The 17,707-nt window shown below is 42.8% G+C and overlaps 1 protein-coding gene across 4 annotated transcripts in view; it reads left to right on the top strand.

Moving 5' to 3' along the window:
* VPS13D (vacuolar protein sorting 13 homolog D) overlaps positions 1-17,707 on the top strand; it is a 107,457-nt gene that overhangs the window by 75,341 nt on the left and 14,409 nt on the right. For all 4 annotated transcript variants that reach the window (XR_013927122.1, XM_080380803.1, XM_080380804.1 and 1 more), the window contains 2 exons: positions 3,593-3,725; positions 5,682-5,877. Coding sequence is in view for 3 of the 4 variants with exons in the window: in XM_080380803.1 (XP_080236929.1) it covers positions 3,593-3,725; positions 5,682-5,877 (329 nt within the window). In the remaining variant the exon portion in view is untranslated. The remainder of the gene's footprint in view (positions 1-3,592; positions 3,726-5,681; positions 5,878-17,707) is intronic.

Raw genomic sequence — 17,707 nt, 5'->3', positions numbered from 1 at the left:
GGAGGCAGTGATGCTGCAAAACCAGTGTTCCTGTTGGGGCTTAAGGAAGAATGTATCTGACAGAACTCAAATAATCACTGGGTTTTTCCTTTACCTATACAGCCTTTGTTTCTTGTGATAAGCAGGTCTTCTCTTTCACGTAGACAATTGTATTTAGGGGAGTTACTGTTGAGACTGTGGAATGAGTTTTAATCATCATGACTAGGGATTTCTGTTGTTTGGGAAATATAAGATTGTGTATAAGAACTGAAGGTGACAATTCACAGTTTACATTAGACTTTCTAACCTAAATAAATCTTAAATATTTCTACCTTGCTGAAATAACATATTTAAATTTGTGCTTTGGTCTCTGAGAACCAGCCTTTATTGTTGGAGATAAAGGTATGAACATCATTGATGCGTGGTGTTCAAGGTTTTTTTGAAAGGTGGGGTGAGTGTTGAATGGACTTCAACAAAACTTTTTCAACGGGTCGTGCAAAGCAAAGGTGAGAACTGAGCAAACCCTGCGAGTCCTAATTTACAGGCAGTTCGTGTAAGGTTTGCACAGAAGTGATACCTGACCTACATGTAATTTCATCACTTCCTCCCTTAAAATTCCATCTTGGAATGTTCTACTTTGCTCAGTCAATAATATTTGTAAATGTACCATTCTCTGATGCTAGAATTACAATGGAATGTTTGGACTAAAGTCATAATTGTGTATTTATCTTTTTGGGATGTCCTTAGAGAACCAGGCAGTGCCAAGAGCTTAAAAGGCTTTAAAAGATTACTGAAACCTTATTTCCATGCTGTGTGCTTCATGCATCTGGCTCAGAGGGAACATGCAGTACAGAGGCTTGAAAGAGTTTTCATTTGCTTTGAATTCTCCCTGTGCCCTCTAAGCGTGTTGTTTGGCACCAGCTTTGATTTGCAGATGCTGTATACCGGGCGGGTTTGGGTTTTGTCTGTTGCTGAAGCAGCAAATGATACATAGTCGGTGGTAAAAGTTTTTGCGGCAAAGCTTTCTTAATTATTGGCCCTTTAAAAAGAAAGAAAAACAAACACATGCACTAAAACATGAGTGGATTAGTTTCTTGTACAGATTCAACTGCTTTTGCAGATCTTGTAGATAGTTAATACTGATTGGTGACACTATTTAAATGTAAAACAAAATGATGAATCATCTGTTTACTTGAGTCCGCAGAGCTAAGGCCAGCGTGCCCCAGGTTTATGGAACCATAATAACATTTTCAATGATCGTGAAGTGCTGAGTGGTTTACATCTTGTTCCAGAGACAGTGCTCAGAGTAGCATCACGTCCTGGAATTTGGAAAAAAATGTGAAAGTGGACGTATCCCACCCTCCTCAGGAGAATCAGTTTATGTTAGGCCACATAAGCTCAAGTTAATGAAGTGTGGTGGGTCATAATTCCTGCTTGCAGTGTATTTCCAGGTGGTACCTTCACATCGTATGTGAACAGTGTGGGGTGAAAAACCAGGGATCGAGTGTCTGTGGAACGCAGACCTGGGAGAAGAGGTCAGTGTCCCTCCACGGAGGGGTGATGCAGAAAGTGCCATCTGCTTTGGGGAGAAAAAGCGTCAGAGGAGAAAGGGGTGTCTGTGAGGGAAGGTGGCCACATGCTCAGATCCACGGAGCTTCTTGGAGAGGTTCTCATTTTTCTGTCCAGGCAGAACGGATAAGGCAAAGTATGAACCAATGCATATTAATGATAAGTTGAAATATTTTTAGTAATTGAAATTACAGAACTTTGAATTAGTAGCCTGGAAGACCCACAGTTCACTTTGTTTGGGGATGGCAGGTTGAGAGGTGAAATACCTGCCGCCTTACCTGTGCCTGCTGTGTGGGCTGGCTCCGTCCGGGGGCACGTGTGCGCCTTTTGGTCAGGAAGCAGGTACCGTGGCTTAGCTGATACTGATGGATTGTGTTGCGGTCCTTTCTCAAGGAAAAGGGTATCTGAAATGGGGAAAAATGCAGAGATAAAAGACCAAGTCAGTAGTTTATTTTTTTTTTTTCATCGGCAAGTAGACAAAGAACTTATTATGAAAATGAGGATAGAAAAGGAGGGGGGCTGGTTTTAGAACTCCCTTGATTAGTTTCATATTTGTTCCACAGACTGTTTTATTTAGTTATGTTGGCATTTACATGCTCTTAAGGACACTTTGAAGTTATCAGGTCACACCTTATTAACAAAAACCAAGGAAGACAAGGGTGGGTCACACTTTTGTTGTCACCTTTGTTTATCTGGAGACTATTTTCTGCATGACTGGGTTAACAGCTCAGCAAGCCACCATCACTGCTCTTCCACAGGTCTTAATATCTAATACCGCATCTCTCGAAGGAGGCAGCTAAAAGCGAGACATTTGGGGGGTGGGGGGGTGGGGAGGCAAGTCTGCTCTTGTGCTTTAACTTGTTCAAACCTCCCTACAGAGTTTAAGCTGGACTTAAACTGCTTACATTCTGATGCTTACTTGGATTTCTAATCCTGAAGTAACTTGCTACTGCTGAGTAATTTTTCTCAATACAGTGATTAGAATCTACACAGACTGGGCATAAGGTGTTGTGCGGGTGGGTGGGTGGGGTGTTTTTTATGTTAGAAATATTTATTTTTCCTATTTATATGGGTAGATACAATCCTGTTTATCAAAACAGGCTTCAGAAACCATGTTGGGGCAAGTATTTCTGAGGTGCACAGGGAAACACCTGCTAGCAGTCCTTTTCTGTAATAATATTCTGAATATGAGGTCAGGTCTCAGTTTTTCTGTCTCCTTTTTTTGCCTCCCTCGCTCCACCAACTTCTGTTTTGTATCTGATTACATCAAACTCTAAAGGTCAACAGATCACAATAGATCACGTTTATTTGGTACTTTTTTATTGACGCGTACTCAGTAATGGTCAGAGTTCTCAGACTAGATCCTGTTTGGACTTAGGTATCCTTTCATCTGCAAGTATGTCTCAGGTCTTCCCACACACTGCTAAAGGTGAGTGTAAGGAGTAAAAATGCTCCACGCACACGTTCAGGGTTGCCCCTAGGCTTTTGTTTTACAGTGTGTAGTACCTGGGGAGGCTTGTCAGCATAGCCTCTTCCAGTGCACCCCCCACCCTGTGTGCTGCAGTGGACGTGGCATGGCTCCCCCGCCAGCTCTTCCCACAATGGGGCTGTTTCTACATTGTGTTACTGAAAATAATTAATTCTTGCAAATGTTTTAGTTTTGTTATGGGCATATTTGAAGTTTTTCGCATATCTTTGCAGAAGAAAAGCGCTGCATCTAAATAACATTCCCGTGAGTTTCTGGAAGGTCACTGGCCCTTCTGGTACATCTTCCACAGACTACATTTGTTTTGGCTTGGCTGCTGCAGTTGGGCACCTGCTTGGTTTTTGGACTGTCACCTCAGGATGTAGGATGCACCAGTGGACAGCCCAGGTCCATCTATGTCAGAGCTTTCTTCATGGCAGGAATGGGGGAGTGACTGCAGACGTGTAACAGAAGGAGTTGTGTAAATCTGTTTCACAACCAGAGTCTAGTTTTCCTCAGCAAATAGATGTAAGAGATGTTGTTCTGATAGTGACAAAGAGGTTGGTTCTACTCTTGCAGTTCGCCGGGACCTTGTCGGATGGTTTGGGAAAGACAATGGATAACAGACATCAGACCGAACGCGAATACATTCGGTACCATGCTGCAACGAGCGGCGAGCATCTCGTAGCTGGAATCCATGGACTTGCACATGGTAACCCTTAGCTGTAATTTTAACTTCTTTCTCTCTTAAAAGTAATGGTCTGGCTGAAAAGCGCAGTTTGTACCAGTACTGGGTGATACTGGAAGCCAGGGAAGTGGAGCTGTCCCAGGCTTTGTGTTTGACTTTGAGTGCTTGCAGGTCGAGTGGGGGCACGGGCAGATCGTAGTTGACAGAAACTACATTTAAGAATAAGGGCTTTCACCTGTAACTAAGTAAAAGCTTTTCTTCCAATTAAAATGAAATTTCGAACAAAGTTCATCCAAAACTTCAATTTCTTTATAGAGGCATAAAATAGCCATAGGGACAGGTTTGTTGAGGGCCAGACGTTAAAATAAAAAAAAAATTAAACAAACAAACAAAAGAGTATGGCTGGACTATAGCTTTCAGTTCCAGGACCCCGAGTTTCCTCAGAATCGGTACCTCAGTTCAAAGGCACATTCCACCAGTTGGGTTATTTTGTGGTTCTGTTTTGGGTTTTTAAGTCTACTAAGAACTAGAGAAGTGAGTTTGTGTAAAAGGCAGCGAACTAATCTTAATTTGGCCGAATCTCACATCCATTTAGTTATGATTTATCTGTTGAAGAAGGTTAAATTAATACAAGCCAAGTTTAAATCAAATATTTATATTTTGCATCATCGTGACTGCATTTGTTTAAATGTCATTCTTCTAGTGCAACTGGTGCAGCCCGTGTAAGGACAGTCAGCCTTTCACCAACAGGGCAGTCTTGTCTGTGCTAAGCAAAAGTCGTTAGCTCGACTTTTGTCATAGAGAGCTGCCGTAGGTATTGAAATGGGTCGTGAGAGAGGTTTCTCTCTCCCCACTGTGCTGTAAAGTCTGAAATAAATCATATTGGTAGAAATGCAGAAAATCAGAAATAAGTCAGTCTTTGCTGAAAAGTCAGTTAAAAAAGCACTTTGTTCTACTGCATTATCCAGTAATTAGCGGGACTGTTTTTGTCTTAATTCTGTAGAGTTTTTATATGCTTCCCATTCAGGTTTTTTTGTTTGTTTCTTTTGTGGGGGTTGGGGTTGTTTTTTTGTTTGTTTAGGCTTTTTTCATTTTTTTCTTTTTTTTTTTTTTTTTTTTTTTTTTTTTTTAAAGCAAGTAACTGCTAAATCCCATTTGTTGAAATGTAGGAATTAGCCATAAGCTCTAGTTACTCAAGAGAAGTGATTTAAGTACTTTCTCGTTCTCACGTCTGGAAGCTGAGATGCTGCCTGGTCTGTACTTCAATTACAGAACTTAAAAAGAGGACCTGGCTGCTGAAAGATGAAGAGCCAAATAGCCATAAATGTTTTTAAATGAGCGCTTAGGCCAGTTCACTAAAAATTGTGATATACTAATTGTGGAGATGTGAGATCTGTGAAGAATATTCTCAGGTAATACGAACTGTTCCAAGTTTTCGGAAGCCACAGTAGGCTCTTGATTTCTTCAGAGCATTCAGATTCCCAGCAACGGAAACGTGCACAGAGATGACTGTCAGCAGCATCACAGTTAAAATCACACGATGCCAGTTTAAAGTAATTGACTTTTTTTTTTCCAGTGGAGAAATGCACTTTTCTATTTTATGTCTCAAATTGTTAGAAGCTCTTGTGGGAACAGAGTTTTGTCACATTGTAAGTAACCACTTCACCTCAGGAACAGATGAGAACTGTTTGTGTAAATACAGCTGGGAAATAAAACAGTATGGAAATATTTCAAAATATGCATATTTAATAAGGAATTAAATCTCTTTCTGTGGGATATTGTTGTGTGTATACTACACATACAAAGTGATTAGCTAATGTAATCAGTTTTGAAACAGGTTTTGTATTGCACTAAATGCACAGTACATTTCTGTCAAGCTTGACAGTAAATCGTGTAGGCAGGCAGCATCAGCTGCGGCAAGGCTCTGTAATTTTTAGAGGCAATACTGCTGGCCTACTTTGTCGTTCTTGTCTCTGCTAGGTATCATTGGAGGGCTGACAAGTGTCATAACTTCAACAGTCGAAGGTGTGAAAACTGAAGGAGGCGTCAGCGGCTTCATATCGGGCCTTGGCAAAGGGCTGGTCGGCACAGTGACCAAACCTGTGGCGGGAGCTCTGGATTTTGCATCGGAAACTGCACAGGCGGTGAGGGACACTGCGACCCTCAGTGGCCCCAGGTCAGTAAGCAGTTCACATTTCTGATCCTTAATGCTGTAAAAATGTGTATTAATTACCTGCTGCTGTTTCTGATCTGATTATCTTTCCTTACCCAAAGAAATGATAACTTAATCAAACTGACTGTGAGTTGTTATTAGTGCTGCAGCCCAGTGCTTTCAGTTGGCTTTTTCTTTAATAGATGCCATTTGTTGATACTATAAAAAGACTGATATTTGCACAGAAAAGCCACGCCATAAAATGGGATTTCTTGAGCTGCAGCATTAGATTAAAGCAAATTTTTTAGAGGCTGTATGTAATGAGATGAAACTTCCAGCATGGAATCCTTCCACAGAATTGAAATGGGAGAGTTGTTCTCCCTGCTCTACCTGCAGGTTCCATTTGGCTGTGTGGAAAAACAGCTCTTCAAAGGTTTGAAGAGTTCTGGCATCAGTCTATAGTGCCATTATCTTCTAATTTTCATTTTGTACAATAGTTCTCATAGCAAGTGTGGATATATGCCCCCATGTCTGCGTGCTTATCTGTTCCCCATACGTATGTGGATGTTAAGTGTCAGCACAGCAGCACAGAGGCTTTGGCTTCCTGCCTCCCTCCTGCCTGCCTCCGTTACTGGCACGATGTGGTCTCTACAAAATAACGACCGATGTCGTAAGTAAATGAATGTTCATGCACACCAACTATGAGCGTGAAAGAGAGAAAGGGCCAAGTTCTAGAAAGGCAGCTCCAAGAGAAGATCCTTCTTACTCTGTGGCCAAGGGTTTACTTTATGATAGTACCGTGCCAGGAAGTTCCGTTGTGTGTACGTGAGATACTGCGTTCTGAAGAAGTGAAGGAAAATCTTAAGTAAACTTTATTGTTGAAAGCTTAGAGAAAAATGTTTGCAAAATGTTGGGTTTTCTGGTTGTTTTGTCTTCCCATTTGGCTTTTCCATTTCCTGTGTTTTATTGTGCCACACTTGGAGTCCTGAAGTGTCTGGGGTCAGCATTTCAGTAACGAACAATAAGCTTGATGAAGTGTGAGTGAGGTGCAGGAGACTGAAGAATGAACCTAGGTGTACTTTGTTGTGAGAACAGAAGTGTTCACATGCCACGTCTTGTGTGTTTGGTACTTGGCTTGATTTGCAAACCCAAGAGGCCAAGGATCCAGTTCGGTAAGTACATCTGTGTACACAAAACTACATGAGAACGTGAAGGGCATCCCCAAGGGAACACATCTACTGTTTTGCTTGTATGTCTTAACCTTGTGGCTGTACAGATTGAATTATTTATTTAGAGGTGAGGAGAACATACCTGGCTGTACTGTTAGTTGTCTTAGTAGTTGAGCTGTGTTTCTATTCTAATTTGTTTCAAGATACACACATACTTAAAATTCCTGTCTTGACACACTTCTAGGAGATACAGGGAATACCCAGTAGCAATGATGCTATCAACAGCTGACAAACCAGACAGCAACTGGGAGGGGTGGGAGCGCCTCTGCCCAGCCTTATCTCTAGCTTGTGTTTGCTTGCCTGATGCATTTCCCTTTAACTTGTTAACTGGCAATTAAGAGACAGGGTTAAGACAGATGAGCTGAAACACATTTTTGCTTCCACTAGATTCTGAAATACTGTTGTCGTAGACAAGCTCTGTGAATTATCTTAGTGTCTACACACACAATGCGAAAAGTTTCTGACCCAGCAACCTTCGGGGGTGTGGGGGGGGGTGGGGATGGGACACCAAAAGAAAAACTTTCTCAATTACTACACTTCTCCAGTCTACAAAATCTTTTTTTCAGATGAACAGAGCAAAACTTATTTTAGAGAAACAAATGTACTTGAGAATATGTAGATAATGGGGGGGGGGGGGCAGGGAGGAGAGAAACCCCAACCACACCACCTCCTATAACCAACCCTGCACTCATGTTGTATGGTAAGGTGGGTTTTTTTTTACTGTGCTTATATAATGAAGCGACCAAAGTGTTCTTTCAGGGGTATATTTTACAAAAAAAAGACAAAGGATTTGTACATTTTTGAGACTGCTGTGTACCAATATCCCCCTGCTGCATGTGTTAACTGTTCAAATATGTGTGGTTTGGAACCAGAGCAGAGCAGTGTTCCAGACCCAAGTCGCTGGCTCCAGTTGGATATTCTAAGCAGGCTGGGCCATGCAGCCTCCTCCAGGCGGAGTCCGCAACCCGGCCAGCCCTGCCGAGTGGCGGTTTGTGGCAGAAACACATCTCAAGTGTAGTTCTGAACAACTGAAAACGAGAGTTAATACGCATGGCAGGAGCTATCGACCTTATCTTGAGCCTGACGGTGTCTGTGCAGGTTTCCGGTACTGGTGCAAAGTTGAGTCAGCCAGTTAATTACAGTTGCATTTAAATAGCATGATACATAAATTATAGGCCCCTTGCAATTCTGTAATTACGTGCTTTAATTTTAGAAAAACCCTGAATTTAAGCTGCTTGACTTTAACCATTGGATCAGTTTTGATGTAGATGAAGAATTTTGAGGTTTTAGGTTTTTCTAAAAGGCGTGTTCTAATTCCAGCAAAGTTACTGAATTGAGCAGAACACTGAGGAACACTGTGTAGCTTGTGTTACTGTGACCATGCTACAGGGACACAAGTCTCTTTTGGCCTCAGAATGTATTGATTTGTGCTGGGACTCGTGCAGCTAGCACGAACCGTGTGCTGGGACGTGGAGCCACCCGAATGCGGCTGGGGTGCAGACAATGGCTTTATAGCTGATGGTGGTCGTATAAAAGGTGATTTGTTTAAAGTACAGGAAAATATTTTTTTTTAAAAGCTGAACTTTCAAGGTTCATCTTACAACTTCTTATGTAATCGTTTATTATGCTTGGGGTTTATGAACAAAGCTGTCTTAATACTTCTAAATTTTAATACAGAGGAGAGTGTAAAGTAGTTGTAGACAATGCAGCATACATCTCATTTATAAACAGCTAACGCCTGTGACTCGATACCTTTTTTTGAGTGGGGTTTGTGTGTTCCAAGTACTCTAGTGTCACATACAAGAGTTCTGATTATTTCCATATTTGTCGTATACTGCCAAAAGTCTTAAAGTCCAGGTCAAGACAGGAAAGCTGTTATGTCTCTGGATATGCTTGGAAAGCTCTCTCCTAGAAACGTGTTTTGTCCTAGTGCAGCACAAGTAAAGAACATTTATATTTAGATGTGTGTCTCACTTAACAAGTCGTGCAGGAAACTGCCATTCTGGCTTTCTCTCAGGCTTCAGCCAGGTCAGTGCAAGTTTAAGATTGTTCTTGAACTGTTGCTGCAAGGGTTTGTGTTCTTTCCCAGTAGTCGTGATGTGAAACTTGGAAGTAAGGAGATGACTTTGTGACTTGCCCAGCTCGAATGCATTCTGTCGGTGAACTAGAGTGTACTGGGAAAGAATGGTTTCAAATTGGCGAGCCATTCATGGTCACAGAAAAGCCTTATGTAAGTGTTTGATTCTTTTAAATGTAGTTCACCTGGAAAGAAGCAGCCTGTGCTAATTGTTCTTTTGTTCATCACTTTAATGCCATCAGCTGAAAATGTGCAGCTGTTTGAGACCATGTCAACAGCAGGTGATTTTAATTATTATTATTTTTTGCCTTTGTGCATCCATCTTTCTGTTAGCTAGGAGTTTGATTGTAAGGTCAAAAGCAGCAGAGTTGAGAGTATGAGTACCTGTGACACTGAGAAGTAGAAAATACATAGCCAATTGTATGGAACACCAACTCGGCTGATACACTGCAAAGAGTGTATTCTCAAGGTTCTCAGGTTTTACAGAAAAATATTGCTTGAACCTTAACGCCTCTGTGTGTGTCCCAGATTCCATCCTGACCTTGGCCTTGATCTAGTGCTGACTTCAAGGGTAATGTCAGTCATGTATGGGCCACGACTCCGGTGAAGGAGATGTTATTCTTCTCCTGGCAAGCCCTTCCTAAGATTTTCCTAGAGGCCAGAGAGCAAACACATCCATCAGCTGGTATTCATTGTGTTGTCTAAATCTGGAAACACTGCATAAAGGACAGTTTAGCTGAATCATCGGTCTAATCTGTGAATGACTTGGGCAGTGCAAGTTCCTTCATATCCACTTTTTTTTTTCCCCCAGTGGGATAACATGTCCTTATAATGATCTGCTTGCTTTTGAGCAAGTTTGTCCACTTTACTCCTGTGGCCCTGTTACGTGGCTGTAGACATTGGCTCTTCCTCAGTGTCAGATCTTCAGTCACTGTCAAACTTCATTTTATGGGTTCATATTCTTCTGTCATTAGTCTGTCCAGATTCTTCTACTGATGCTGTTGAGCTACTTTGAAATCCCCCCAGTCTGTATGTCCCATCAGTACTGCGTGAAAAGGGACCGTCGTGTCCCTGTTCTGTGACAAGCTGTCCTCTGCAGGTCATCCAAAATTGTTGGCTGGTTTTACTGCCATATCATGTTGCAAATCGATATCCAGTTTTCTGCTTGCCATTTTCCCCCCAAGAGTTTTTTATGTTTTATTTTATTTTACTGCTTTGCAAAGATCTCCTTGTCATTTAATATTTGTGTTCTGGATTATTGTTCCCCAGATGAAGCAGGTTGCAGTTTTGTAGGTTGAATCCCATTTCATTTCCTGCCATATTTCTGACCTCTTCAGGTTCTTTAGTACTTTGCTGTCCTCACTGGAGTTTTAAACGCCTCAGTTTGTTCTCTCCAAATACAATTTTACATGCTGCTTTTACTAGATCCTTGAAGTTAAGCAAGCCTGGGTTTGTGCCCGTGCATTTTGAAGCACCTCAGTAGACACTTCTCCCTGCTTTAATCGTTCTGTTACCAGTCTCACCTGGTCCGTAATCTCCTGTCAGGTTCTCGTTTATCACTGGTAACGTGCTGTAGTTCTGCTGAGTCTCAATTTTTCTTCTGAAAATGCGCCTCAGCTTCTTTTAGTTTAAGTAGAAAGAGACAATAATCCATCACCTAAGACCTAAAATGACTTCTAAACAAATGAAGCTACCCTTAAGAATGAACATAAATGGTTCTCTGTTCCTTCTGCCTATTCAAAGAGTGCTTCTTACTGCCGTGAGACACTTCTGGCTTGTAGTTGGGACTATGGTTTGCTTTTCTACAGCTTTCTGTAAGAATGATTTATTTTTTTCTTGCTTTTACTCAGAATTATTTTCCAAAGTAATGACTCAGAGTAGAAAGAAGTGCAGTCTTTCCTAGACTACACAGAAACAAGTCTCATATGCTGTATGTCAAGAAACCAGTAGGGCTTTTTGTCAGAGAAGTCTTATGCGATGATTGTATTTGACTGGGAGTAGAATCCTGGCAAGATAGCTTTGCATATTCACTCTACCACTTCCCCGTAAAGCTCTGTGGAAGGAATTCAAGCAGCTGAGGCATGTGGTTACTCTTCCAGAGCACCTACCATCAGGAGAGTTGGGATGGTGCGCACTGCCGTCCTGCCTTTCACTGCACTTCTGAATCTCCACATGCTCATATAGTGGCTAATTCGAAAGTCAAGCTTCAGTTAATAAAACTTACTATTTCAAGAAATAAAAATGTAATTTTCAAAGTGATATGACTTTACAAATAAAGGATAGTAGAGTTAAGCCCAAGAGCTTCTGTGTGTGTGTGGCAGCTGGTTTTCCACACCCTCCAAGACTGAGCCTGGGCATCTCAGTTGTTTCCCTTTGCCTTCCCCCTCTATGACCAAGAGCGGAATTACAGTTCCTTGGGAGCACAGCCTCTGTTCTCCATGACAGAGCAGGGTTCGCTGTGCATCATTTAAGAAAATAACTGATGCATGTATTTTTCTGTTTGGGTTTTTTTTTAATCCACAGGATAGGAAAAGAAAAGTGAATCTTTGAAACTTCATTCAGTTTGTTTAATCGTATTTTACAGCAGAGTCTGTAGGTCTAGAGCCACACGTGTAGCAGTGTCACAGATCCCAGGACACTGCACTGCTGGCTGTGCAGCACCCGGCAGCAGGCTGCATGGCCTGGGAGCCCAGGCTCCGCGCTGACGTACCCCTCTCCCTTCCCTTCTAGGGGGCTGGGTGGACAGGGATCGGTGCCTGCTGTAGAGCCAAACTGACACCTTGTTATGCGTTGCTGCAGATACCTTACTTCACATCTGAAGGATGTCTCCAGGAGGCTACTGCTAGATGTCTGCATTACTAGATACCATTTATATTTGGCATATTTGTGAAATAAGTTGTCTTTTACAGTTGGTTGTCTCTGTCCCCTTTTTTGAACCTGGCTCAATTTAAGTATTCGAAAGTATGGAAGAAAAAACCCAGAGTGTTTGGGCCTACGGCAGCAACATAAGACTTGATTAATATTGTATAGATGTGGTTCTGTTCACATCTGCTGTATAGAAATGTTTTTAAGTAATAGGAGGTTTCAGAAAAAAATATTACTGGCTTGTATTAGGCAACGTTTAGTCATGCAGGCCTTACGTTTTACATATATTACAGCTCATTAGCTTCTGGAGCTTACGAGCTAGCCTTTGAGTGGCAGGGTCTGAGGCAGGAAAGCCTGGACCCCAACCCCTTACCTACTGGTAAGAGGATGATTTTTCAAGTGCAGGGGTTGAAGCTGCTGAGGCTGCTCCATTAGAGCTCCTCTGGAGTCACCATTGGGACCATGTCTGCTAACACTGCAAAGGGAGACTTCATGAGGCACTGACCTGTTGTTCTACATACCAGCATCTATTTTGTAAGTAAGAAAGACTTTCTGCTAAATCAGTGTTTAACTTGACATTTAAGGGCAGAAAGATATCCTGGATGCATTCGGACTGTTCGTTAAGGGACAGAACGGGACACAGGCACCAGAAGGGACACTGTGAGCGGAGGACAAAGGAGCAAAAATGGAAAACATCAAAGTGAATAATGCTAAGTAGCTAGCCAACCATAAAATGTGAAATTATGTTTTTCTTTAATGCCCATTCATTATTAGCAACAAATAATTTCAAAAAGATGAATGAATACAGAGTTCTTACTGCGATAGTCTTCCCAAAACCAAAATATTTACTGATTTTCACTAGTGCCCTGGCAAGTTACAACTAGAGGCAGGTTATACTTTCATCATACATCACATTATACGGTACTGCATTGAGTGAAACTTGCATTGCTTTTGCATTAAACAAAGGACTGCTGCTATGGCTGGGTTCAGATCAGAGACCAGATTAAGCTTGATCTTATTGTGTCCAGGAACTGGTTTGGAAAAGGTGCAAGTTTTGAGGAAGAGGCACTATGTTGGATTAGGCTGGTCGGCTACGGCAGGAGGGAGGGCTGACAATGGCATCGTGGGGGCGCAGCGCTGCTGAAGCCTGGGGAGCGCTGCCGCAGCACAGACAGACATGCAGTAGGCAGCCAGTGATTCCCAGTTTGGTTAAATCCAAGGCACTGGTGTGTGAGCCTGGCGTAGCCCATCAGAAATATACACAATTACGAACTTCCTTCTGAAAAGAGCCAGTAAATCCATTGTTGGATTTACCACAGATGTATTCTGCTCCTTACACTTCACGTGACAATTAAGAGGACTGCATTTGCTCCACAAAGTGGAATTCTGATACCGTGTGCCTGCTTCATGGTATTGAGCTATTAACTAAAAGGAATGTATCTACACAGGGAAAAAAAAATCATATCCTTTGGAAATACTTGTATTTCTAGAGCCTGCATATTTTGTCTAAGTATCTTATGTGTTAGCAAAAGCTTTTGGACACCAAGCCCGGAAGGTAAGAGGAACACCTTTCACTGTGGTGTGTGTTTCCTGCTCTTTGGCATTCGTGTGTCTTCTAGATCCATCTTTACTCAGAAGGCGCTCTGCTAGGTGATGCTGCCGCTGTGGCATAGTCGATGTAACGGTTTCCTCGGGCTGAAACAATTAGAGCGCTGCAGATTTAACCAGTCTGCAATGGAATCTCCTAGAATGGAACTGGAGAGACTTCAAAAAAGGTTACATTCATGCGCTAGTGTCAGCAGAACAAACTAAAGCCATCGAAGACCAGGCAGTAAAGTGTTCATGATTTCCATTCACAAATCTACTTGCTTAGAATTAGGTGGGATAAGTTGAAAGCGTATGTGTACCAGAAATGAACAAAAGCTTTATTCAAAACAGACGTGTCTGTTGGAATGTACCAGGACAAATCATCAGACTGCATTAAACCAGTCGGACTTGATCCCCAGAATTGAAAAAAATTTAATACACATTCTGTGGGTTTTTATAATATCTTTTGGCCCTCTTACTAGTATTTTCAGTTCATAAAAATAGCAGGAAAGTTGAAACTGGCGTAGCACAATAGGAATATAGCATTTGTTTATTTCCTTCTAAAGCACAAGTGGCACGAACTGCTCGCCAATGCAGTGGCTGTATGACCTCATGTCCTGAAACATCTGCGTGTTGTGCCAAAGGGGTGAAGTCTGGTACAGCAGGTCTAGGGCAGCTTTCTGGGAATGGGCTGTGCTGGTCCCAGTAGTGCTGGGTACTTCCTGTACCGAGGAATGAGTACACGGGTACCTTGCGTTACGTGCATAACCAGGAACAGTCCTTGTGGTTTTCTGTGTATGTGTTTCTTTCTCTTGTCTGCATTTGGAGCACCGTCTTTCAAGCTGTCTTTCCATTCACTTTCACTCCAGATGATTCTGCCTTGAGATCACATTAAAGCCGCCTTTACGTCCTTAATTTTGTGACCTATATCAAGAAGTGAGTCTTTAATTCCCACAGTAGTAAATCTTTGAGTAGAGTATCTGAGCATGCCCAAAGGTGGGCTTTTTCCATTCTAGACCAGACGTAAAGATGCAGGAAATGCCTGTTACATACAAAATGACAATCTTCTCTACACACTGCATTTCCAGTAGTTTTGTGTTGTGCTAGAATTAATTGCTGTGTTCTTCTCCCAAGCAGAAATATCATGGCGTCAGGTTCTCCAAGGTTACTCCGCACACTTAAAACAGTATTAAACCGTGCAGCTGGTCAGGTAGTCATTTGTACTGACACGTTTTATTTTCAAATTAAAAGACAGAGCATTGCTTTAAAACTAATCCCACTCCTAAGCAGTATTTGAAGCCAGGTTAGTGGAGGTTTGTATTTCTGTAGCAATTACAGGCTTAGTGAAAAGCAGGGGACCTTGCGGCAAGGTACGTGCTGGAGCCCTGCTCAGCCGTTTACCTGTCACGAGACAGATTTTCCCGTGTCACTAACAGCGAGGTTTTCTGTTCAGTCCTGGTCCGGAGCCTGTAGATGGGAGCCCAGGGCCTGCTGGGATGGGGTTTTACACTTGTGCTGTCCTTTTGCCCTTCCACTGAACTCTTTTCATTTCAGTCATGAGCAAACAGTCAGTGCCTGAACTAACAACCCTGCAATCCTCCAAAGCACGCCTCGCTTACAGTACCAAACAAAGGGAGGCCCGCGTGGGCCGGCCCAGGCCAAGGAATGCAGCTTCAGGGTTCTGCTCCATAAATTTAACCAGCACGACAAAAAGGAGATAATATGAGCCTTCGTGATGATCTGAAAGGGGGAGGTTTGTGTCCCATTGATTGCGGTCTGGCCTACTGCCAGGCCCCAAGCCTGACCGACAGTTGAACCATATCGTTAAGGCGTGTAATACAGCTCGAGTCTTGTACAGCAGCCAATGAGTACATATCCAGAGGGCAAAAGTTTATAAAGAGTTGAGGCTGTCCTGTTTAACCCTCTCACACTGCATGTAATATATACTGCTGCCATTCAGAAATAGTCACATTGCTATTAAAAATGTAAACCTTCAGCTTTACTTGGAAAAAAATACACGTGTGTCTGATTTCTAATGTGCAGCAGATTTATAAAGTGATCTGAGAAAAATATGTAAAACTGATTTTTTTTTTTTTTTATAATTTAACAAAAAAAATCCAACCCGCTTTTTCTTCAGTACTACTTTATCCGTAGTTGCTTTTTTGTTCAGCGATGTCTTCTGGGTTGTTCTACAAACTCTTTCATACAGATGGAGCTATTTATTGCCTTGATGTCACCTCATTTAGCATGTGGCTGGTATTTTTATAGATAATTTTTTCACCTAATGCTGCTGTTAACATGTGGAATGCTCTTTTATCAGTTTTGTAAGTACAGCCAGTCGATTTGAATTGTTCTTGCAATTGCTAACTTTAAAAACCAAAACAAACTTTATAAGTAGCTTTTCGTTAGATGAAGTCGGTGCTCAAGGACTTCGCTGTGCCTCTTGCGGCCTGGAGTGCACCAACTGGAAAGTTTCATAAAGCAGGGTCTGAAGAGAAAACACGTAGAGCCATCACCGTTGGTCTCTCACAGCCCTGGATGCACAGCTAGCAGTGCGTCCTGGTGCGGGGCGGGCGCGCGGCCTTGTTGCCTTCCCAGAACGGCGGGAGTGAATACGGAAACGCTCTGTTACGCTCGGAGCGAAGGGACCGTGTTTGCATTTACAACAAACGGGTGCTGCCGGGACCTACAGACACGAGCACAGACCCACCAGCGCTCCATCCCCCACACCGCCCTGCCTGGCAGCAGGCTGCATGCACAAGTCTTAAGACCTCGTCCTGTGCCCCGAAGCACGGTAAATGCTGTGGCCCTGGGCACTTTATTCTTCACTAAGGCACGTTCAGCTCATGTTTTCAGATAGGTGTTTGCAAGAAATCCCTGCTTTTTACATTGAATTGCCAGGTGAACGGGAGCATTTTTCAACACATCTGTGAGACAGGGAATGTTAAGGTGACAGCTGTAATCGTCACTGTGGTCAGTACGGGAAGAGTCTGGCAGAAGCTGTAAGCGGAGATGGCAGTGTTAGGTTTGGTAACTTCTTAAGCTTGATGACATGGAAGTGCTTGAACAAGCTGGTTTGCTGCACAGCTGCTCCACTTAGCAGTGGAGCAAGTGCCAGAGGATGAGGACTGGCTGATGTAAGTGTGGCTGGTGTAAGTGCCGTGCAGCTGTCTAGTAAGCAGGCACACACACCTTACACAGATCTTGGATTTGTAATGTGGACATCATCAGGATGTGCCATTTGGGTGAGTGCATCTGCTGGTTTTAAAGGGATTCTTGACACCTTAATTAAGCTCATCTCGCTTCCTTTTGAACTTGGAGCCTGAAGAGGCTGTGTACGATCATAAACCCAATGAACAGTTTTCAGTTTTGTTTTGATGTTGTATACAAAAGAAAGGGGAAAGGGGGAGAAGAGCTGCATCTCATACGAACTTGGCAGGAACGGCCTGTGTGATAAACAGTTGCTTCTTCAGCATGCTGTAGTTCTCCTAAAGGTATATCGGGTCAGATAAAGGTCCTTAGCATCTGAGCTGGTAGATCCCTCAAAAAAGGAGGGATTTGACTGTTAGTGGGAGGTTTTAACCCTAGGCACCATTTATGTGCATGTTTCTGCCTGAAACTAGCATTTTGGGAACACATTTAACAAGCACAATATATTCCATGCATTTGCTGGAATAAACGGTGCATATAAGCTTCCTCAGATATGCAGTCAGCAGGGAGCTGTCTGGCTCATGGTTTTACACATTCTTGCATCTAACTGAGACGTTCTAATGCCAAATCCAACACTCGGACTGACTGCACTGCATGTGCATTTTTAACACACCTTAAAAGCATCTGTGTCTGAGGCGGTGAATGAATGCCATCGCGGAGCTGTGCCAGGTCCCTGGGTTCAGGCGTCAAGTCTTCGAGCAGTTACCTGCCTGTGGGGAACTGCACCCCCGAAGTCCCGCACTGGGAAGGAGGCAGCTGTAGTTACCCTTTGAAATACGGCGTTAACATCTGCCAGCACAGCCACAGCGGAACATGAACTCTCGGTTGTCACAGGCTTTTCTGAAATTAGGCCCAAGTCATTTAATGCTCTCAGACGCAGAGAACT

This window comes from Falco punctatus (assembly GCF_963210335.1).
Source record: "Falco punctatus genome assembly, chromosome: 3".
Classification (NCBI taxonomy): domain Eukaryota; kingdom Metazoa; phylum Chordata; class Aves; order Falconiformes; family Falconidae; genus Falco; species Falco punctatus.
This window is presented reverse-complemented; position numbering and strand designations above follow the sequence as displayed.